The sequence below is a fragment of the Bufo gargarizans genome, chromosome 5 (assembly GCF_014858855.1).
Source record: "Bufo gargarizans isolate SCDJY-AF-19 chromosome 5, ASM1485885v1, whole genome shotgun sequence".
NCBI lineage: Eukaryota > Metazoa > Chordata > Amphibia > Anura > Bufonidae > Bufo > Bufo gargarizans.
Window position 1 is genome coordinate 35,169,354 of NC_058084.1, and position 24,849 is coordinate 35,194,202.

General features: G+C 41.5%; 1 protein-coding gene across 1 annotated transcript in view; it reads left to right on the plus strand.

Moving 5' to 3' along the window:
- Window positions 1-1,611: 1,611 nt before the first annotated feature.
- TNFRSF11B (TNF receptor superfamily member 11b) overlaps window positions 1,612-24,849 on the plus strand; it is a 31,734-nt gene continuing 8,496 nt past the window's right edge. Inside the window, exons 1-4 of the mRNA XM_044294168.1 lie at window positions 1,612-1,682; window positions 12,385-12,742; window positions 20,873-21,058; window positions 22,208-22,423. Coding sequence (XP_044150103.1) covers window positions 1,650-1,682; window positions 12,385-12,742; window positions 20,873-21,058; window positions 22,208-22,423 — 793 coding nt within the window. The 5' untranslated portion in view covers window positions 1,612-1,649. The remainder of the gene's footprint in view (window positions 1,683-12,384; window positions 12,743-20,872; window positions 21,059-22,207; window positions 22,424-24,849) is intronic.

Below are 24,849 nucleotides of genomic sequence, written 5' to 3' on the forward strand. Positions count from 1 at the left end.
GTGGGCTGTATTAAAAAAAAAATAATAAAAAATCGGGGCAAAAATTGTATAATTGCTACCCGAACATAATTAAATAGGTAAATGGCAGGAGTAAGTATAACGCAAATAGGATGAGGGTGCAGAATAAAGGAAAAAGTCTAGATGTAACACCCAAATAGCATTTTTTCATTCAGACCATTAGGGACAAAAGTTCTCAATTCATATATCCACCACACTTCACGCTGCAAAACTTCTCTCCCAGTCACCCCCTCTGACTGGGGGGGTACTTGTTCAATGCCCATAAACCGTATCTTGGAGGATTCCCCATTGGGCATCACTCTCATATGGGTAGCTAGGGGACTTTCTCTCTGGTGCTTGATGTCACCCAAATGTTCCCCCACCCTCGTCCGTAGCTCATGAGTGGTCTTCCCTACATATTGGAGGCCACATTCACAGGGGGCTTTGTAAATGACCCCTGTCCCGCACTCAGGGACAGTCTGAGGGAGAGATTAAGGGGGTTGTTTATGAGGTGGATGCAGGACCACTACAGCTCTGAGAGACCCGATCCTGTATCCTTTCCATTTTCACCTCTTATGCCTCCCTTGGTCTCTAATTAACAGTGTATACACACCTTGTATGCTACTGGTGTTCATATTCACCATTCACAGTGCTGGGGCTTATTTTATTGATTGATTTAATAAACGTTATGTTTTGAAGGGTTACCACATATTTTGTGATCTATCCCAGGTACCTCGCTTTGCAAGGTTAGATCCCCTTACGCGGGGCCAATTCTCTTCCTTGCGCGCTATACATATATTTTTTCTACTTTTGAAACTGCCCAAAGTTTTCCCTTTGTGTGTTCATCGCACCTATATTCTGTTCATAGAGAGGTCCGCCCTGTGGATGTGACTCCCTTGGGCGCAGCTTCCTCTCCATTGATACTAAGTACCATACGCAATGCCTGTATCTATCTATAGATGAGAAAGCAAGAACAAGCTGGAAGCAAAACATGTTTCCATAGCTGAAACAAAGTATCAGGTCCAGCATTCGGGTCTTGGATAAAACCATAGATCATTTTTTCCCCAAATATCTTTAAAAAAAAGTCCAAAATGGCACACAGCATGACATCCCCCCACAGCAGTTGCAGAGAAAGCAGACCTCTAGGTGTAATGGCAACGCCCCCGTTGCTCCTAGAGGCTCATTTGAAAACATTAAAACATAATTTTTCTCAGCAATGCGGACACATATGAACATGGGACTAACACAGATGTCTTCAGCTGCCAAGTGCACATGTAACGGGTCAGCCAGTGTCATAGGTACAAATCTGCTGACAGATGCCCTTTAAGCTTCATTTATTAAAAAATATGGAAAATCCCTGTAAGAGGTTAATTAATAATAAGGTCAAACTCCAAACATCATTAACAAATCTGGGGGTTTATACAGATTTCCATTCACAGAGAGGAGTGGGACGTATAAGATGTTGACCTCAAACTCCAAACAGCTTATTATAACAAAATTGTTTGTTTTTGACAAAAAAAAAAAAAGCAGATGATGCCTTTATAAAGACAACTCCCTGCTGCTGGTGGAAGCTATAAAACCTAGAGGTTGGACCTTCCAGCAGACAGAGGAGAGCTGAGCTCCCAGAAGCTGAGGTTTGGAGACAGACCACAATGTACAAGCTCATTAGCAGCACGCTTCTGGTGGTGAGTACACACAGTCATGTCTGCGGATGCCGGGGGCTCACGTACAAGCTTCTGATTGTGGATAGAGAATAGAGGAAGGGTGTAAAGTTACCTTGTGGATGAAGAAGATTATTGATGAGAACTGTATGAAGTACCTAAAACATTATTTAGACATAGTAGAGCTGAGTTTGTTGAAGGGGTATAACAGTTTCAACAAGCAAAGATCATTCTTTGTAGAATAAAAAGTATTTTCCAGTATACTTTGTGTATCACGAGATCTCTGCTTTCTTTATATATTGAATAATATTGATTGGCTATGGACAGCCTCAGGGCGAATTTTTTATGACTGCATTTTAGTTTTTTTTTTTTCAATGGGTGTTTATTAAAAATGTTCAGCTGTTTCTAAGTTAATGGGGTTAAAAATCAGTCTGTCACATTTCGTTTTCTTTGAATCTGTCATCTGATGTCTCATTATAGTTCAGTTCTTATCAAACTGATAGGAATATGGCTTAAATAAGTGTTTATGAGGTCAGGAAATCAGAGATAAGAACCACACATGAGCCATCAGATGATAGCATTCAATGAAGTGACAGCTTGCAGACTGATTTTTAACACCTGTAATTCAGAAATAACTGAACATCTTTAATAAAGACAAATTGAAAACATGATTTTTAGCCCAAAATGAGTCAAATGCAATCATAAAAAATGCCCCCTGATGGAGACTGTACTCCACAGGTTACACTGTATCATATGACCCTGTATGAAGTCACCCAGGCTACAGGTGCGTCAGCCGAGCTTAGCTCTCTATTATTTCATAAAACTTGTGACAAGTCAGAAGTTTTGATTGCTGGGATTTAACTAAAAAGAGGCAGAACCAAAATGCTGTTTTATGAAAATATAGGTACCCTTTAAAGGGATAGTCCAGACTCTGTGTGCACAGGTATTTAGTCTATATAATATACATATTTAGGATGATGATGAGCTTTCTATCTAGTTGATGTCAGTACCAGTACAGAACTTATGTATAGAATATTCATACTATACATAGGTAGGACCTAATATTTGTATTACGAGCTACTGAATTTGGTCCTTGTGGATTTTTACTGTGATCATTGAACTGGTACAACCAGCAATTATACACATTTGTGTAGACCTGGAATTCCCCCGGATCATATGTTCGCGTAGAAGCTTATATAAAATGGATTACTACAGCCATATACTGTATAACAAAAATCTCTATGGTGGAATTTATCAAGAGGGGAATTTTTTAAGTCAGGGGTTGCTTTAATTTGCACCTAATTTATTAAATATTGCAGGATATTTGATGAATTAGTAGAATCTTTAAAGGGGTTCTCTGGGCTTTTTCGATTGATCTCAGGATAGGTCATCAATATCAGATTGGTGGGGGTCTGACACCTGGCACCCCGCCAATCAGCTATATGAGGAGACGGCGCACACAGTGCGCACGTGTCGTCTCTCTTGCTGCCTTCCACTGTATGTCCATGGAACAGCAGCAGCTGACAGGAAGAGAGACAGAAGACAGCACGTGCGAACTCATACAGCTGATGGGTGGGGGTGCCGGGTGTCGGACCCCGCCAATCTGATATTGATAACCTATCCTGAGGATAGGTCATCAACAGAAAAAGCCCAGACATCCCCTTTAATTTTAGCACTTTTTCTTGAGACCTTACTCCACCTTCTATACGCACCGCATTACTGGGGTAAAATAATGACCATTTTTACAACCATGCTCACTTTAGCAGCCACTTTTCAAAACTGGAGTGGGTGGTGTAAAAACCTATTTTTTTGGCGCAAATAAGGCAAAAAAAAAAAAAGCCCTACTTTGCAACTTTTTGAAGCCAGAATTTTGGGTGCAGGGCAAGAATAATTCTCCACCATGTGTATGATATAACTTTGTTCTGGCAGAAGGCCACAATTTCCATCAAACAGCTATAGGAAAAGTGTGAAGACAAACTGAGGCACCTGCCCCCAGTAACCAATCACATTACAGCGTTTCCAAGTGTTAAGAAAAATCTGCAGAATATGTGTCAATGTCACAAAAAAGTAAATGTCCCTGTTAGATGCACTGCCGTTTCAGCCCTGATGCTGTCTATATTCCCCACCAGTCACATGGCAGCAGTGATAAAATTCATAATACAGTTGTCAAGTGGTGGTCTAGAGCATTGAAGGGGTACATGACAAAATTCCTGATGGTCTAGGGCTGTGAAGGGGTAAACTGCAAAGTCCCTGGTGGTCTAGTGCAGTGAAGGGGCAAATGGCAAAATTCCTGATGGTCTAGTGCAGTCAAGGGGTAAATGCAAAGTCCCTGGTTGTCCAGTTCAGTTAAGGTTCACATGCTTCAGTCTTAGATTGATTCGGGGTCCAGTTCTTGGGGGTCACCTAGAAAACGGATTCTCTGGGTAGCTGTCCTGCCTAACTGTTCAAAGATACATAACTGTATGCCATTGTACTAGTTCTGTACAAAAAGCTTTGGTGTGTGCCCATGGCCTTAACATTTTATTGTTGATGGGACACCATAGACACTATCTTGCCTGTTTTCATAACATTCATAGAAGTTTAGGGGATGGCAGCGTGAATGGTTCTATACTATTCTGATCCATACAATTCTGTCTCACCTGGGGCATAGCTATAGGGCTGTGATGGCTAACCTCCGGCACTCCAGCGGTGGTAAAACTATGACTGCCAAGATGTACACTTGCTTGGCTGTTCTCAGAACTCTATAGAAATGAATGGATCATGCTGGGAGTCGTAGTTTTACCACAGCTGGAGTGCCGGAGGTTAGCCATCACTGCTATAGAGGGTGCAGTGGTAGAAGTTGTACCTGACCTGAGTTGTGTCTAAGTGTCCCCGAGACCTCTCTACCACATAAGAAGACACCAGTATTATCAATGACACATGGTACAGTAGTTGAGAGACCAAGTTACAGATGTTGCATTAGGAGTAAGGAGCCTTACACTATGCCTCATTGCAGATGTGTAACAGGGGACTTGGTCAGAGTTAGAAATACAGTAGTTGGTAGCTGAAGTGTTTCTCCATGGAACAGGTAGGTGCTGGAACAGAAAGCAGGGGAGACCCCAGTATTATAATATACTAGTATTATGTTGGGGGGGATTTTGCATTGGAAAGCAGAGTATTCAAGTTACACCACTGCCCTTTGTGATGTATGTGCTGGTGACAATTACCATATCAAGGGTCTTGCATCATAGTGACCAGTGGGGTCCCAGAGCTTGAATCTCCACTGATCTATCACCTATCCTATGGAATGTTTCTTTAAGCATATTCGGTCTGCATCTTGATGAGCTGTCTCAACCCACAAACTTTTATAACCCTAGTTTATGCTCCAGGCTCGGTTGAGAGCCTTTCTGGAAAATATAAGTTCAGACAGTTCCTTCTTCGAAGCTGATGTATTTTTGTTTCATGTCTGGAGTACAGAAAGCTCTCCACTTCTTAGAGGCAGGGCAGGCTGCCTACATTAACTGGAGCCTAAAACCATCAAGTGAAAAACCTGGGTGAAGGATCAGAGGAGCTATTTCCAGGTTCAGTAGAAATGCATGGAAGGAATGTAACAACCTTTGGGGGCTTGTCCGCATCTGATTGTGAGTAAATACAAATATTCAATTTCTGTCTGATGTAAAACCACTAATGGCAAAATTAAAAGTACGACGAGAATTTATACTACATTAAAGGGGATGAGAGGAGGTAATTGCACCCAGGATCCACCTAGTATAGCAGCCTGTCCAATGAAACATTTGTTATTTTTTACTCCCTGCCTTTCCGGAGTCATAACTTTTATATTTTTATTTTATTTTTATTTTATATATTTTTCAGTTTACATAGAGATATGAGGGCTTGTTTTTTGCTGGACAAATGGCACAATTTATTATTGCACACAATGTAGTGGAAAGCTGGAAAAAAAAATCCAAAAAGGTTGTAATTGGGGAAAAAAGTGAATTCTGCCATAGTTTTATAGGTTTCATTTGGTTTTATAACGTGAATTCAAAAGATTTGAGAATAAATAAGTTTACGCAGGCTAAGTGAATAAATATACACTCACCTAAAGAATTATTAGGAACACCTGTTCTATTTCTCATTAATGCGATTATCTAGTCAACCAATCACATGGCAGTTGCTTCAATGCATGTAGGGTCCTGGTCAAGACAATCTCCTGAACTCCAAACTGAATGTCAGAATGGGAAAGAAAGGTGATTTAAGCAATTTTGAGCGTGGTATTGTTGTTGGTGCCAGACGGGCCGGTCTGAGTATTTCACAATCTGCTCAGTTACTGGGATTTTCACGCACAACCATTTCTAGGGTTTACAAAGAATGGTGTGAAAAGGGAAAAACATCCAGTATGCGGCAGTCCTGTGGGCGAAAATGCCTTGTTGATGCTAGAGGTCAGAGGAGAATGGGCCGACTGATTCAAGCTGATAGAAGAGCAACGTTGACTGAAATAACCACTCGGTACAACCGAGGTATGCAGCAAAGCATTTGTGAAGCCACAAAACGCACAACCTTGAGGCGGATGGGCTACAACAGCAGAAGACCCCACCGAGTACCACTCATCTCCACTACAAATAGGAAAAAGAGGCTACAATTTGCACGAGCTCACCAAAATTGGACTGTTGAAGACTGGAAAAATGTTGCCTGGTCTGATGAGTCTCAATTTCTGTTGAGACATTCAAATGGTAGAGTCCGAATTTGGCGTAAACAGAATGAGAACATGTATCCATCATGCCTTGTTACCACTGTGCAGGCTGGTGATGGTGGTGTAATGGTGTGGGGGATGTTTTCTGGGCACACTTTAGGCCCCTTAATGCCAATTGGCCATCGTTTAAATGCCACGGGCTACCTGAGCATTGTTTGACCATGTCCATCCCTTCATGACCACCATGTACCCATCCTCTGATGGCTACTTCCAGCAGGATAATGCACCATGTCACAAAGCTCGAATCATTTCAAATTGGTTTCTTGAACATAACAATGAGTTCACTGTACTAAAATGGCCCCCACAGTCACCAGATCTCAACCCAATAGAGCATCTTTGGGATGTGGTGGAACGGGAGCTTCGTGCCCTGGATGTGCATCCCTCAAATCTCCACCAACTGCAAGATGCTATCCTATCAATATGGGCCAACATTTCTAAAGAATGCTATCAGCACCTTGTTGAATCAATGCCACGTAGAATTAAGGCAGTTCTGAAGGCAAAAGGGGGTCCAACACCGTATTAGTATGGTGTTTATAGTAATTCTTTAGGTGAGTGTATTTACTGAATCACATACAGAGTAGAAAAAGTAAATATAAATCACTGTCCTGCGAAACAATACAATATAGGGGGGACTCCTGCCCCCATGTAGCACATGTCCGACACCCTATTGTGATACAAGATTCTCTCTATTGATACAATTTTAGAGTATGTATAACTTTTTGATGTATATCACTTTTTACTTATTTTTTTGGTGAGGGAAAGGAACAAAAAGATGGCAAACTGTCCATTTAGATTTTTTTTTCCATTACAGCATTCACTGTAGGAGATAAATACGTTTATATTGAAATAGTTCAGGCATTGCTAATTATGTTTATTTTTATTGTTTATTTTTAATATAGGGAAAGGGGGTTGATTAAAATTTTTATCTTTTTTAAACTTTTTATTTTTCCCTCCCCCAGGGGACTTTAATGTGCCATTGTCAGATCACTTGTCCCATAGACGGCAATGATTTACCATTGCAGCCCATAGGACTTTCATTATGTTCTTATGGGAACCATAGGAACATAGCTGTGGCAGTCCTCGGAGCATTCAAAAAGCCTGAGGCTACCACAGCAAGTCAAGGGCTTTCCCGATCTTGGTGTGTGGGAGACGATTGGGCACAGCAGTCCTGGGGAAAGCCCTCTCAGATGCTGTGTTCACAAATGACCACGGAATCTCAGTGGGTTAAATGTCCGTGATCTGCATTATCACCGTTCACAGAAATTGGTCGGGAGGATGTTAAAGGCATTGTATGAAAATGAGGTCAGAGTCACTATTCAGTATGCTTAGCTGCAATCCAGATTTTAAAGCTTAAATGTTGGCTAAGCTAGACAGCAGCAGAACTTCCTCTCCACATGAAATATTGGATGAGTCTGGTGGATTTTGCAACAATCAACAAAAACATAAAAACAGTATTATATAAAAACAAGAGATACTTTATAAAGCAAAACCTTTCTGCCAGATAAGTGGAGAAGCAATATACAGTAGATACAATTAAATGCATTCATTGTAAATTACTTCCTACAGCCTGTATTCTGGTCACTGTGTATGACATGCATTGCTATGCATTCCACATTAACCCTTTAGTGACCAGCCTCTTTTGGTCCTTACTGACCAAGCGTTTTTCTTCCTTTTTTTATCGTCGCGTTCCAAGAGCTATACGTTTTTTATTTTTCAGTCTATATAGCTTTATGAGGGCATGTTTTTTGTTGAACAAGTTGTAGTTTTTAATGGGGTACACATAACTTTCTGATTAACTTTTAGTAACTCTTTTTGGGAGGGAGATGGGAAAGACTGCAAAACTGCCACTGCGTCTTTACGTTATAAATTTTACGGCGTTCAATTTTCGGTATAAATAACATAATATCTATATCCTCTGGGTCAGTACGATTACAGTGATACCAAATATATATATATATTTTTTACATTTTACAACTTTTTTCCAATAAAACCCCTTTTTTTAAAAAAAAAAGAAAAAAATGTCTTTGCATCGCCGCTTCCCAAGACCCATAACTTTTTTCTTTTTCTCTCTATGACATTGTGTGATGGCTTGATTTTTGCGGGACGACTTGTATTTTTCATTGGTATAATTTTGGAGTAAATGGCACTTTTTGATCACTTGTTATTATGTTTTTTCAGTGGCAACTAAGAGAAAAATTTGCAATTCTGTTTTTTTATTTTATTTTGTTTACGGCGTTCACCGTAGGGAATAATTTACATCATATTTATGTAGTACAGGTTGTTATGGACGCGGCAATACCAAACATATGGGGAAGATTTTTTATTTTTTCCATTGAAAAGCGTATTTTCAATGGAAAAAAAGCATAATTTTTTAGTGGGATTTTTTTTATTGAATAAATTAGTGGTTTTTTTTAACTTTTTTTTTACCACTTAATAATACCACAAGGGGAATATAACAGACTGCTTTTTGATTGCTTTTAAAATTAATGCAATGCACTATCTCTATAGCTATTCTAACATCTGCGCCAGAGAGGAGCAGCCTGCTGGAAATTACTGAAGGCTGGTCTGGGGCCTACATCAGAACCCAGGCAGCTTTCATACAAATCGGCACCCCGTGATCGCATTTGCGGGGTGCCGATTGGAGACAGACGGAGTCCCTCTGTCAGCACATTACATGCGGCGTGCGCCATTTCCCTGCAGCATGTTAAGTGTTAAACAGCCCGGATTGGCACTCCTGCCGGTCTGGACTGTTAGAGCAGGGCCACAGCTCTTATGTGAGAGCCGGGTCCCTGCTCCCCCCTGCACGGGGGACCCGTGCAGCGCTTAGACTGGGAGCTGCCGTAAAAAAGCGGTGGCCCAGCCTAAGGCCCCTTAGTGACCGCCGTAAAAACACGTATGGGTGGTCACTAAGAGGTTAAAAGTAGTGATTCTTCTTGTGGAGATTTCCCATGTTCTCTGGGAAAAATCAGCAAATTAGCTATTTTCCAGCAGGATGAAAACTGTCTCTCTAGCACCACCTATAGGTGGCTACCCTGTAAGTCAATATACAAATGGTTAAAGATCCATAAAACATGATTTAGGTCATCATCTGTAGACAGCACTGTTTAGATTTTTTTTCTCCTCGACAGTACGTTTTTTTGTGATATTCTTTTCTTGTCAAGTGTCTTATAATCCCACACATGTTAGCTTCCTATTGATGTCAGATTTGTGAAAATATGCTGGACTTTTTATTAAAAGTCTATAATTTATTAAATATTCCATTGGCGTTTTAAAGAACTAAAAGGTGGCCCCTCAGTGGATACTCTCAGTTTAAGGAATCATGCACACGGCCATTTTGGTCCGCATCCGAGCCACAGTTTTGGAAAAGATGTTGACAGCACTCTGTGTGCTGTCCGCATACGTTGCTCCGTTCCGTGGCCCCGCCAAAAAAATATAACATGTCCTATTCTTGTCCGCGCTTTGCAGACAACAATAGGCAGCTATATTAAGGACTGTCTGTGCCGTTCCGTAAATTGCGGATTCGCTATTTGCGGATCGCAAAACACACAACGGTTGTGTGCATGAGGCCTAAACCTCAGGTCAGCATCAGTTTTATAAAACAAATTGAGCCCTGAGCAACAGGCAAAATAAGGCCTCTCTGGTTGCTATCTTTTATTATGATCTAAAAGAATAGAAGTGGGGCACTCACTAAAAGTATAGGGATCTTGAATTTATTAGGACAACAACACAATAGAAGTACAATAAGCGCAATAGAATTACAATATTGTAATTCTATTGCGCTTATTGTACTTCTATTGTGTTGTTGTCCTAATAAATTCAAGATCCCTATACTTTTAGTGAGTGCCCCACTTCTATTCTTTTATTTATTTATTTCTATCAGACTGGGTGCTGTCTGTTAGTGGGTGCACCTCGTTTGGATCCCCTTCTCATCTTAGTGCGACATTCTCCTGCATTCTCTTTTATTATGATCTATTTGAAAGCACCATTAATTCCATGGTACTGTACATCTACAAGGGGATGTCCCCAGTGCTATATTGGATCCCCCGGACACCATTAAGGTGTCACCACGTGTTGCTGCTCTCCGGAGGGTGTTGGAAAGGCATGGTGCACACCAAGGAGTCAGGGTCTGCAGTAAACCAGTGTGCTTCTTTACTGGAGGAAGTCAAGTAAAGGCAATACAGGCAAGGCACTGAGCTGGCTTCTCAGTCTCCTCTCTTGTCTTGAAGGACTAGGCAGAATCAAATGTTATCCCAGGGCAGCGAACTTGTGAGACTGGAGAAAACATTGTGTTGTTAACGGTAATGGACAGGTCAGGTTGGTGGGCTGAATGACATTGAATAAATATGATGAATTCTATTTTCTCCATGTTGAGTTTTAAAAGCGAGAGCTGAAGATCGAAGGTATAACTGATAGACACACTGGGATTGCGGATAGAATGGAGGTGACACTTGGGCCAAAGAGGTAAATTTGAATGTCAACAGTATAGGGCTTTTACTGGAAATCCATGGGACTCTATGATTTGTGCCAGGCTGAAGGTATGAATGGAGAAAAGTTGGGATCCCAGGATAGAGTCTTGTAGGACACCAACAGAGAGAGGTCATGATGAGACGGTGGTGTATGAATGGGAGACACTGACTATTTGGTTGGAGAGGTACGAGGAGATCAAGCAGTGGGCTAGGCCTCTGGGGATGAGAGAGTTTGCAATAGAAGAGAGTGGTCAACTGTGTCCAAGGCAGAAGACAAGTAAAGGAGAACAGAGTAATGACAACACTGGTGTAGCTTTGGCAGCTAGCAGATCATTGGCGGCTTTGGTTGGGGCGATTTCAGTGGAAAGATGGGGACAGAAGCTGGATTTTGGCTGATAAAAAGTGAGTGGGATGAGAGACAGTTTTAATGGACATGTTGTGCTAGGAGTTTTGATGCAAATGGAAGTAGTGAGATAAAAAAAATGGGTCATGGGAAGGCTTCTTGAGTATGGGTGTAATGGCATGTTTAAAAGAAAAAGGGAAGGTTAGTGGGAGAGATGGGTTAGGGCTGGGATACCACAGTAGTAAGGATGAGTTGGGATGGGATTGGGTCAAGGGCATATAAAGCGGGATGGGACTGGGCCAAGTCTACAGTTTTCCCTGTAACTTGAACCACCATACCATCATATAGTGCAAAAATAATACTGCCATATCAAGCCAATATATTACTACCAGAGAGTGCCCAAAAATAAGCAGCATCCAAATAACACTAAATTAAAGGACTTGTTTAGTACATAGAATTTTACATTTATAGAGAAGGGGCCCATGTTCAGGATGGTTAACTCTTGGCTGGGGTGTTGAGCAGTTACAAAAAGCATCTCACACCCTGGAGGACCTGCCTGTCTAACCCACTCCTGAGAATGGGCACTGCGCAATGCTCAATTTCCCCTGTGGTGGCGCTGCAGGGAAATCAGCATTGAAGGCCCCAGCCAGGGGACACTTTGGGACCAGGTTATTGTGAAGGGGCCCTAGTAAAAGGTTGACATTGTCCAAGGCATAGAACCCCATTAAGTGGAAGCCTACAGAGATGTATTATGACACCAGGTACTTCTACAGTCATATAACCCTTAGCCCACTTCCACATATGCATAGGTAATGCCATGTGCCTGCCGGACCTAATTTACTATAATAGGTTGCGGCGGGCATCCGGCCGCTCCCCGACATATTAGCTGGGATTCAGCCGTACAAAGGTTGCTGCACACAACGGATCTCGTCTGGCTGAATCTGGCATATATGACGGGGAGTGGCGGGATCCCCGCCGCGTCCTATTATAGTCAATGGGGGACACACAGCCCTATCCGGCATGTTCTCTGACCTGCTGAACTTCTTTGACGCATGTGTGAAACTAGCCTTAGGGAGCAGAGCTGGTTGGTCCAATGTTCAGTCAACGTTGAGCTTTAAATTATATCTAGGTTTGTTTTTCTACAGTTACAAATACATTCATTTTATAATTTGTTTTCATTTTTTATAGGTGTTCCATGTTGGTTTTACAGCTGGAAACTCTCTGAAATATACTCATTATGACCCTTATACGCTTCTTGAGTTGCAATGTGACCAGTGTCCACCAGGCACTTTTGTTACGTATGACTGCACAGCTGAGAAGAGGACAGAGTGTGCGCCCTGCCCTTACAATCATTTTACCAGTGAATGGCACTCCCACAAGGACTGTCAGTACTGCAGTGCTGTCTGTAAGGAGCTGCAGCTTGCCAAACGTGAGTGTAATAGCACCAGCAACCGGATATGTGAGTGCATGGATGGCTTTTTTCTCGATGTAGAGTTCTGCTCACCTCACAAGGAGTGTCCACCTGGTTATGGCGTTCTACAACAAGGTGTGTATACATGTTTTACTTATTTGATTAAAAAGTCTGAGAAATCTACCTTTTTCACTAGGAGGTTCACAAGTTGAACACTCAAATGAGGACCACCAAGTAAACAATAAAAATTAACAGAAGAAAAAAAAAACTTGTGACCACTATCAATGCTAAACTGGTTGTACACATGAGAGGAATGTTGGCCAAACCCACAGATTGCTATGTATTGGCTTACAATTTCATGTTTATGGGGGCCTGCTGACCGGGGAAAGAGGGACTGGAAATGCTTTTGGATTTCAACATGTCCAGATATTTCTTCATGCAGGAAATAAGCTACTAGCTGAAATGTATTACCCTCTCCAGTGAAAAAAACCTGCACACTGGGATGAGCCAAGCATTCATGTTTATGCTGGCAAAAATAGTCAGTTGATGGAGCGTGTTTGTCATGTGTATGGGCAGCTTTATGGTGTAAGCAAACTTTGTTTCGTATCCTATAGAGCAGAGGTGTAACTAGAAATGACTGGGCCCCACAGCAAATTTTTGAATGGGGCCAAAACACCACCCCCCCAGAAACTTCTTCGCAACCCCCTCTACCAGTGCAACCTCCACTCCTATGGCTAGTCAAGATCACTCTCTCAGACCAGACCAGGCAGCTGCTCAGTCCATTTCCTACAGTGTCTTTGTATATAATGCCATTGTATAACACTGTTGAGGGGGCCCTGACAAAATCTTTTAGTCCTCCTCCTGGATGGGCCCCTACTGAGTTTGGACCACATTTTGGGCTTGTCCCAACAAGCAATCTTGACTGGAGCAGAGAATTACCTAATCTGTAGTAGAAACTAAAACATACAGTACCAGCCAATAGGACAAGACATGAGAAGCCACGTCTAGCCCTCACCCCAGTCCTGGTGCCACCATCACATGAATAATACTAATAATACTCATGGATTACAGTTACTGCTGATAAGTATATTCAGCCTGATTATGTGACCAAAAGATGAATGATATCTACTTTTCCGAAGTAGTGGCAATCTGGAAATATTTCAGATGAGGATCTCCAAATGGACAATGAAAAAGTGGATAGCTAGTGGATCCTGCAGGATGGATTGTTCTAGTTTAAATCACAGATTAGATAGATCTCCTGTAATCTTGGCTGAAGCAGTAGTTCTGATCCACCCAACATCACAGGAGGCCTACTCAATATGTGGTAGAATCCAAAATATACCAGCTACTATGCCTTTATGAATATTGTGCAGGTACCTCACATCTACATTGGTCAGTATTACACAAAGCAGCCATACGAAAATGGGCAGCCTGTGCTTCTAGGCTTCCTTGGGCAATGGGTCCCACCGCAACCTCAAAAGAGATGGTACTGATGAATACTAGGGATCACAGTTACTGCCAGCCCCTACATCTGCACTCCTGCCTTGCACCCATCTACCTAATATCAAGGGCACCCAACACCAGATAAGGCCCCAAAGGGTTCAGGGTGTGCCCCGAGAGAAGAAAGGGTGTGCCCTCCATTCATTGCACAGCCCCAGGGAGTGAAGGAGTAAGGAGAACCGCAATGAACCACCACCATTTCTATCAGTGCCACAGCTTCCACTCCCCTCCTACAGGCTCTCCCCCCAACGCAGTCTCTTTTTTGCACAACACAAGGAGGCTACTGGTGGATGTTGTTCTCCTGTATCACACACATAGCTCCTAAGCTGACAAAGTGACTTGGCCTTTATGGCTCCCTTTTTTCACTTTCTGATATCTCAGGGCTTCCACTGACTGTCCAGTCTCAGGTCTGCACTGATATCTCACTTACACAGCTGCACATGGTCAGGCAGTCCTATTCTGCTGCCAAAAAATGAGCACTTGGTATGAAACCCCTACTCAACCATAACTTGCCCCCAATCCATATGGGTAGCACAATGCACCCGTGTCTGTTAGCCGCCTTGCTGGTTACTGGAGCAGGAACCATCCCATCCAACTCTGGGATCTGGGCCCTACATTCTCCAGCTATAAGATGCTTGGGAAACTCACGTGCCCTAACCAAAACATACAAACCGGATTCCAAAAAAGTTGGGACACTATACAAATCGTGAATAAAAACTAAATGCAATGATGTGGAGGTGCCAACTTCTAATATTTTATTCAGAATAGAACATAAATCACGGAACAAAAGTTTAAACTGAGAAAATGTACCATTTTAAGGGAAAAATATGTTGAATCAGAATTTCATGGTGTCAACAAATCCCCAAAAAGTTGGGACAAGGCCATTTTCACCACTGTGTGGCATCTCCCCTTCTTCTTACGACACTCAACAGACGTCTGGGGACCGAGGAGACCAGTTTCTCAAGTTTAGAAATAGGAATGCTCTCCCATTCTTGTCTAATACAGGCCTCTAACTGTTCAATCGTCTTGGGCCTTCTTTGTTGCACCTTCCTCTTTATGATGCAGCCAAATGTTCTCTATAGGTGAAAGATCTGGACTGCAGACTGGCCATTTCAGTACCCGGATCCTTCTCCTACGCAGCCATGATGTTGTGATTGATGCAGAATGTGGTCTGGCATTATCTTGTTGAAAAATGCAGGGTCTTCCCTGAAAGAGATGACGTCTGGATGGGAGCATATGTTGTTCTAGAACCTGAATATATTTTTCTGCATTGATGGTGCCTTTCCAGACATGCAAGCTGTCCATGCCACACGCACTCATGCAACCCCATACCATCAGAGATGCAGGCTTCTGAACTGAGCGTTGATAACAACTTGTGTTGTCCTTGTCCTCTTTGGTCCGGATGACATGGCGTCCCAGATTTCCAAAAAGAACTTTGAATCATGACTCGTCTGACCACAGAACAGTCTTCCATTTTGCCACACTCCATTTTAAATGATCCCTGGCCCAGTGAAAACGCCTGAGCTTGTGGATCTTGCTTAGAAATGTCTTCTTCTTTGCACTGTAGAGTTTCAGCTGGCAACGGCGGATGGCACGGTGGATTGTGTTCACTGACAATGGTTTCTGGAAGTATTCCTGAGCCCATTCTGTGATTTCCTTTACAGTAGCATTCCTGTTTGTGGTGCAGTGTCGTTTAAGGGCCCTGAGATCACGGGCATCCAGTGTGGTTTTACGGCCTTGACCCTTACGCACAGAGATTGTTCCAGATTCTCTGAATCTTCGGATGATGTTATGCACAGTTGATGATGATAGATGCAAAGTCTTTGCAATTTTTCGCTGGGTAACACCTTTCTGATATTGCTCCACTATCTTTTCTGCGCAATATTGTGGGAATTGGTGATCCTCTACCCATCTTGGCTTCTGAGAGACACTGCCACTCTGAGAAGCTCTTTTTATACCCAATCATGTTGCCAATTGACCTAATTTGTGTTAATTGGTCTTCCAGCTCTTCGTTATGCTCAAATTTACTTTTTCCAGCCTCTTATTGCTACTTGTCCCAACTTTTTTGGGATTTGTTGACACCGTGAAAATTTGAATCAATGTATTTTTCCTTTAAAATGATACATTTACTCGGATTAAACGTTTGATCTGTCATCTACGTTCTATTACAAATAAAATATTGACATTTGCCATCTCCACATCATTGCATTCAGTTTTTATTCACAATTTGTTTAGTGTCCCAACTTTTTGGGAATCCGGTTTGTACAATAAAAAGCACACATGTATAACAATCCCATGGTAAGGTGGCGTATGCTCCTCAGCACTGTCATATATTGCAGATATTCTCATGTAGAAGCAATGTTTCTAGGGTAGAATATCTTTATAATATAATATTTGATTCTGCAGTAACCCACAACTTCGGGTATCTGAAATTGTTTAATGTTTTAATGTGTATTGGATTATGTATTGTTGTATATTTCATATGTTTTGGCCGTATATATTCCATCAGAGGAGGAATGGTTGGCAATGGTTGACAAGAACAGGGCTAACCACCCTGTTCCTCCCATCTTGGTAGGAGTAGGCTATTCCTGCTTTCTGCCAGGAGGGAGAGTTTGAGTTCAGATAGTGAAGGTAGAGGAAGCACATGTCAGAGCTCCTACACCTTGGAACCGTATTCAAAGAACACTGCCTCCAGAAAGCATCAGTGTGAAATTTTCGCTTAGTGATCAGTGAAAATTTCAGCTTTATAGACCCTGCTGCAAGATGAGCGGCTACAGCTCAGACACTAGTCACCCAAAACACCTCCAGGCCAGACTAACATCAAGCCTGAATCACACAGTGGACACCTATATCCACAAGTGCCATCAAATTGCCAGAGCATCAGCCACCATACCTCCACATCTGGTGCCAGAAACTGCACTTTGCACTTACAGTGACGAGCAAAAGGGTAACAATGTTTTGAACTTTTGACTTTCAGGCTCCATATCTCAGCATCCACTACCGCTTCGAATGTGAGACTACCATTTTATAGACAATCATCTTGGCTATCTCATACATAAATTGGACTTGCAACTATTTAGCATATGATTAGTTATGCAGATACTGGTCATGTACTTGCGTTGTTACTGTTTTTCTCCCGGTGGTGGAACAATATTTTTCTTCTTGTATAATAAAAATTACAACCTGTTCTCACATTCCCTAATAGCTCAGTGTGTTATTAGATTGGTTTCCAAGCGAAAGGTCACTGGTTAGAAGCCAGGAGCAGCCATGAAGAAGATTTCCCAAGAAAAGACAAAACAGCATCTTCCAGCTCATTGATAGTGGTATCTCGACCAAGAAAATTGCCAAACTGCCATGACAGTTGGAAGAATACGAAATGAAGTCCGTCCATCCATTCCAAAGGCAAGAGGTGGACGTCCAGACAAAATATCGTAGTTAAAAGTTGGCTCATCACAAGGTCTATCGGTTCTGGCAAACATGGCATTGAAGGTGGCTCATAAGTTTCGTAATAGTGAGATCACAGATGTCCATGTAAGCACTGTGCAATGCTCTTTACAGAATTCAGGAATGGTGGCCTGAAAATAGGTTAAGCCTCGACTTCAATATAGTCATACAAAAAGTACAAACAGTGGACAGTAGAAGATTGAAAATGGGTGATTTGGAGTGATGAGATGAAAGTCAATAGACTGAGCTTTGATGGGTGCAAATGGGTCTGGAAGAAACAAAGGAAAAGGAATTGAGAATTTGAAGAAACTATTAAGTTCGGTGGAGGAAGCCTGATGATATGGGGTTGTTACACAGTCAAAGGTATTGGATACTTGACTAGGATCGATGGTGGTCTCAATGCTGAGCTATATGTGAGTATCCTACATGCTGAGTTACTTCGTAAACTCAAGTACTAAGGGTATAAAAAGGATGACATAGTGTTCCAGCAGGACAACGACCTGAAGCATACGTTGAGATTGGCGAACAAATGGTTCAATGACAATGAAGTAGAGGTGCTTGATTGACCCCACAGTTCCCAGACCTCAACCCAATCGAACACTTGTGGGTAGAGTTGATAAAAAGCTATATTCGTACCCAGGTGAGTCGACCAGTATGCACCAACATTGGGAACATGTAGAAGAGACCTGGGAACAGATTTCGGTCGACACATGCTTGAATCTGATCAACAGCATGCCCAAAAGGATTCAGACAGTGTTGAATGCCAAAGGTGGATTTATAAAATAATAAAAATTAAAGTTTAGAATTTTAGGAGCAAAACAGTAATAATGCAGTTACATGTCAAGAATCTACATAACTAATCATATGCTCAGTGGTGGATTGGCCAGAAACTTTACAGGGAAATTTCCGTCCGGCCAGTGGAAGCTTTTAGGGATGTATTTTGTGCTGATGGACTTTGGTATTTGGCTCTGTTGGAATGATATAATGTGCCACAATAGTGTATTGCTGGCCCTGCCTTTCATCAATTTGGACCCGACTACAAAATGGGGCCACTTTTAGTATTTTTTTCCAGGGCCACTTTAAGTTCCCAGCCCCTGCATATGCTAAATAGTTGCTAGTCCAAAGATAATTGTCTATAAAATGATGGTAGTCTCACGTTTAAAGCTGTAAGTGGATGGTGAGATATGAAGCCTGAAAGTCAAGTCAAAAGTTCAAGTTACCCTTTTGCACGTCAGTGTAATACTGCTGGATGTGCCACAAGTTATATTTTGCAATAAGTAAAGAGAGACTTTTATATGTTTACTTCTGGCTTGATTCTTCAAACTACCTTTCCACTGCACCGAACCCCAGGGAGCGACGGCCTGAGGAAGTATACTGTGACACAACACCTCATCAGGGCCACTACCACTCCAATCCTCTACACCGCCTCCTTAAGGGCTTGCTGCACTTCCAATATTTTTTCATCCAGGTTCCTTAGAAAGGAACTGAGCTGCAACACCACACATGACTCATAGACAACAGTGGAGCTGTTTCTGGAAGAAAGCAGAAATGATATGAGTGTGATGCCATTAGATTCTGGAGCTCGGTAGAGTAATAAAAGGCACTTTGATTAGGAGTAATGGTAAAATGAAAAGGCAGGACATGCCATTCCTGTGGAATATCCTAACATGGCACAAACCACAGAGATCTGGAACCGTATCACACAGGCTGGTTGCTTAAAAGTGGTTTTATATTATATCAGCAAGAGCCAGAATCAAGATCCTGCGTATTTTTTCAGCTATTCAGCCAGTGTACACTTTGGTGCGGTGAAATCTGTTTTCCATTTGCCATGTTGCTTGGGGGTTTGGGCTGGATGTAATTATACGCTGTGAACCTGGGCATAACGGAGGGAAATGTTTCAACACTTACAAAACATTGCTGAACTTACCAGGTAAACAGATGCGGTCCTTATAGTATACAGGGAATATTCAGAAAAATTGTGTATTTCAACAAACTTTGGCCATGGATAGCCACGCCGTCAAGCCCTGTCCATGGCAAGGCTTTAAAGGGCTTCTGTCACCCCCCAAAAGTCTTTATTTTTTATTTTTAGGCTAATTAATCCTTATACTGTGATTTTCAATATATAGGGCTCTTACTCTTTTCTGTTGGCTAGTTTCTTTAAAAACTGCACTTTTATAATATGTAAATTACCTCTCTACCAGCAAGTAGGGCGATTACTTGCTGGTAGCCGCCACATCCTCCTTTCAAAAAAATGCCCCTCCTCCTGCTGATTGACAGGGCCAGGGAGCGCTCTCCTCCTCCGACTGGCCCTGTCTGCAATTAAAATCCCGCGCCTGCACCTCATTCGGGGCAGGCGCTCTGAGAGAATGACGCTCGCTTCCTCAGCACTTCCTCAGTGCGCCTGCGCCGATGACGTCTTCTCTTTCGGGTTTAGAGGTGACGTGATTGGCGCAGGCGCACAGAGGGAGTGCCGAGGAAGCGAGCGTCCTTCTCTCAGAGCGCCTGCGCCGAATGAGGTGCAGGCGCGGGATTTGAATTGCAGACAGGGCCAGTGGGAGGAGGAGAGCACTCACTGGCCCTGTCAATCAGCAGGAGGAGGGGGGCGTTTTTTTGAAAGCAGGATGCGGTTGCTACCAGCAAGTAACCGCCCTACTTGCTGGTAGAGAGGTAATTTACATATTATAAAAGTGCAGTTTTTAAAGAAACTAGCCAACAGAAAAGGGTAAGAGCCCTATATATTGAAAATCAGCAGTATAAGGATTTTAATTAGCCTAAAAAAATATATGACTTTGGGGGGTGACAGAAGCCCTTTAAAATTGTTATACACTCTAACATTCACAAAGGTTAAGCACTAACTACTGTAATTTATTCATTAAGATTTACACTACAGATTTAGGCTACTTTCACACTCGCACGGATCCGTTTGTATTATCTTTAACATTGCCAAGACGGATCCTTCTTGAACACCATTAAAAGTCAATGAGATCCGTTTTCTTTTGTGTCAGATTGTGTCAGTAAAAACGGATCCGTCCCCATTGACTTACATTCTGTGCCAGGAAGGAACCGTTTGGCTCAGTTTCATCAGACGGACACCAAAGCGCTGCAGGCAGCATTTTAGTGTCCCCCTCCAAAGCAGAATGGAGACTGATCGGAGGCAAACTGATGCATTCGGATCCTTTTCCATTCAGAATGCATTATTGCAAAACTGATCCGTTTTGGACCGCTTGTGAGAGCCCTGAATTGAAAGCCAAAACACGAGTGTGAAAGTAGACTTAACTGCGTTGTAGTTTCAGATTCCAATATTTCATTATTTTTTTTCAGGGACACCTAATAGTGACACGATTTGTGGTGAATGTCCGAGGGGGATGTTTTCGAATGTAACTTCATCCACCGCTCCATGCCAGAGGCAAACTGACTGCAAAAAGCTGGGACGCAAAATGCTGCACAAAGGAAGTTCTACACATGACACAGTGTGCAAAGAGAAATCCCCCTTATTGTGTGAAATGGGTAAAATAAACTCAATTTCTGCTCTGAAATGTTTGTCTAGATGTTTAGGGTATATTATAGTGGTTATATTCTTGTATATAAGGTAACTATTAAAGTAGTTTTATTTTTGTACATACAGTAGGATTCAGTATTATTGTAGTTATATTCTTGTACATAGGAGGCAGTATTATAGTAGTTATATTCTTGTACATAGGAGGCAGTATTATAGTAGTTATATTCTTGTACATAGGAGGCAGTATTATAGTAGTTATATTCTTGTACATAGGAGGCAGTATTATAGTAGTTATATTCTTGTACATAGGAGGCAGTATTATAGTAGTTATATTCTTGTACATAGGATTCAGTATTATAGTAGTTATATTCTTGTACATAGGAGGCAGTATTATAGTAGTTATATTCTTGTACATAGGAGGCAGTATTATAGTAGTTATATTCTTGTACATAGGAGCAGTATTATAGTAGTTATATTCTTGTACATAGGATTCAGTATTATAGTAGTTATATTCTTGTACATAGGGGGCAGTATTATAGTAGTTATATTCTTGTACATAGGAGGCAGTATTATAGCAGTTATATTCTTGTACAAAGGAGCAGTATTATAAAAGTTATATTCTTGTACAAAGGAACAGTATTATAGTAGTTATATTCTTGTACATAGGAGGCAGTATTATAGTAGTTATATTCTTGTACCTAGGAGGCAGTATTATAGAAGTTATATTCTTATAGCAGGCAGTAGTATAGTAGTTATATTCTTATAGGAGGCATTATTATAGTAGTTATATTCTTGTACATAGGAGGCAGTATTATAGTAGTTATATTCTTGTACAAAGGAGCAGTATTATAGTAGTTATATTCTTGTACATAGGAGGCAGTATTATAGTAGTTATATTCTTGTACATAGGAGCAGTATTATAGAAGTTATATTCTTATAGCAGGCAGTAGTATAGTAGTTATATTCTTATAGGATGCATTATTATAGTAGTTATATTCTTGTACATAGGAGGCAGTATTATAGTAGTTATATTCTTGTACATGGGAGCAGTATTATAGTAGTTATATTCTTGTACATAGGAAGCAGAATTATGATACTTGTTGCTACTTACTGTGTTTATACTTTGGAATGATATTTGGTTGCAATTCTCTCCATAGATGTTACACTTTGTGAAGAAGCCTTGTTTCGGTACCCAGCACCCCCAGAGAATTGGATAATGACTCTTATTCAGATACTTTCTAACACAGCTGTGACATCACAGCAAATAAATAAAATACAGGAAACCCAGAATTCATTGGAACAACCTTTCTACTTGTTTAAATTGTACAAGAGTCAAAGCAAAGCTGATGACTCCATCACCCCTCTCATCAAAGGTAATAATATTCATGAAAAAAAAAACTTTTTTATATTATGGCAAAATTTCCATTTAGTCACTACAGTCTACTGTTTACAAGGCACTGACATTTATAGCACGAATGACTGTCCTGTCTCCTGAGTGGACATTCATTATGGGACTTCCCATAATGCAGGGTGGTAGAACAGAATGAGTGATGTCATCAGCTGTTCCCGCCTGCTCTGTTTACTGCTATGACTACCGATTCCTCCCACATTGTCTATGTACCAAAGCAGAAGTCTGAATGTGGCATCAACATCCATTACCATGACTATCGGCAATATCGGCTAGTGGCTGATACTTTCTAGTACGATACTGTTGCAGGAAGGATTAATAAAGCTATTTTGACATTGTGTATGAATTGTCAATCCCACTGGACAGTCACTTTAAGGTGAAGGTTCACTTCCACAGTGGTATTCATAAACTAGCCTTAGTAAGATAATATTTTTATTAGTTTCTATAAAAAATATACAATATAATTTCCCCTCGTCTGAGCACGGAATAGCCTCAGTCACATAAAGACTAGATGTAGTCTTTGATCACATTCCAGTTATCACGTATAATAATGCTATATGAGATAGAGCTCTGTAAGGGGTTTCTCCGATGAGGACTTTTGGAGCACTTATCCACTCCTTTTCTGTAAAACATATCCTTAAGGCTACTTTCACACTAGCGTTCGATCGGATCCGTTCTGAACGGATCCGATCATATTAATGCAGACGGAGGCTCCGTTCAGAACGGATCCGTCTGCATTAAAATGGCAAAAAAAAGCTAAGTGTGAAAATAGCCTCGGACGGATCCGTCCAGACCTTCAATGTAAAGTCAATGGGGGACGGATACGCTTGAAGATTGAGCCATATTGTGGCATCTTCAAACGGATCCGTCCCCATTGACTTACATTGTAAGTCTGGACGGATCCGCACGCCTCCGCACGGCCAGGCGGACACCCGAACGCTGCAAGCAGCGTTCAGCTGTCCGCCTGTCCGTGCGGAGGCGAGCGGAGCGGAGGCTGAACGCCGCCAGACTGATGCAGTCTGAGCGGATCCGCATCCATTCAGACTGCATCAGGGCTGGACGGAGGCGTTCGGGTCCGCTCGTGAGCCCCTTCAAACGGAGCTCACGAGCGGACACCCGAACGCTAGTGTGAAAGCAGCCTAAGCTGTAAATCTCTAGTGAAGTTACTGGTGACCGCTATAATGCTATGTATTCCAATGTATTGGGGTTGTCTGAGCTTGCTGAACATGATGTACAGTACAAGTTAAAAATTATCTACAAATTAAAAAGATCACATTGTCAGAGCATCTCAGTTCCAGTGCCCACAGTTCTTGTGCCCACTGGACCAGAATTGTGATTTGCCAACTACAGTTGAAACCAGAAGTTTACATACAATATATAAAAAGACACATACTGTACGCATGTTTTTCTCAATATCTGACATGAAATCAGAATAAACCTTTCCTGTTTTTGGTCAATTAGGATTGTCAGAATTATTATTATTTGCCAAATGCCAGAATAATGAGAGAGAATGTTTTAAGGAATTTTTATAACTTTCTGCAAAGTCAAAAGTTTACATACATTTCATACATTTTTTGTACCATTGCCCTTAACCCTTTAAGGACCCAGCCTTATTTCACCTTAAGGACCAGGCTTATTTCACCTTAAAGGGAACCTGTCACCGGGATTTTGTGTATAGAACTGAGGACATGGGCTGCTAGATGGCCGCTAGCACATCCACAATATCCAGTCCCCATAGCTCTGTGTGCTATTATTGTGTAAAAAAAAACGATTTAATACATATGCAAATTAACCTGAGATGAGTCCTGTCCCTGAGATGAGTCAGGGACAGGACTCATCTCAGGGTAATTTGCATATGTATCAAATCGGTTTTTTTACACAATAAAAGCACAGAGAGCTATGGGAACTGGATATTGTGGATGTGCTAGCAGCCATCTAGCAACCCATGTCCTCAGCTCTATACACAAAATCCCGGTGACAGGTTCCCTTTAAGGACCAGGCCAGGACCAGGTGTCACTGACCAGTGGTGATAACTTAAAAACACTTTGACTTATCCAGGCCATTCTGAGATTGCTTTTTCATCACATATTGTACTTCATGACACTGCTAAAATTGGGTCAAAAAAATAAATTTTTGGGCATAAAAAAATACATATTTTACAAAAAAATGGGAATAATTAGCAAATTTCAAAGTTTCAGTTTCTCTACTTCTGTAATACATAGTAATACTCCCGAAAATTGTGATGAATTAACATTCCCCATATGTCTACTTCATGTTTGAATTTTTTTGGGAATGATATTTTATTTTTTGGGGATGTTACAAGGCTTAGAAGTTTAGAAGCAAATCTTGAAATTTTTCTGAAATTTACAAAAACCCAATTTTTAGGGACCA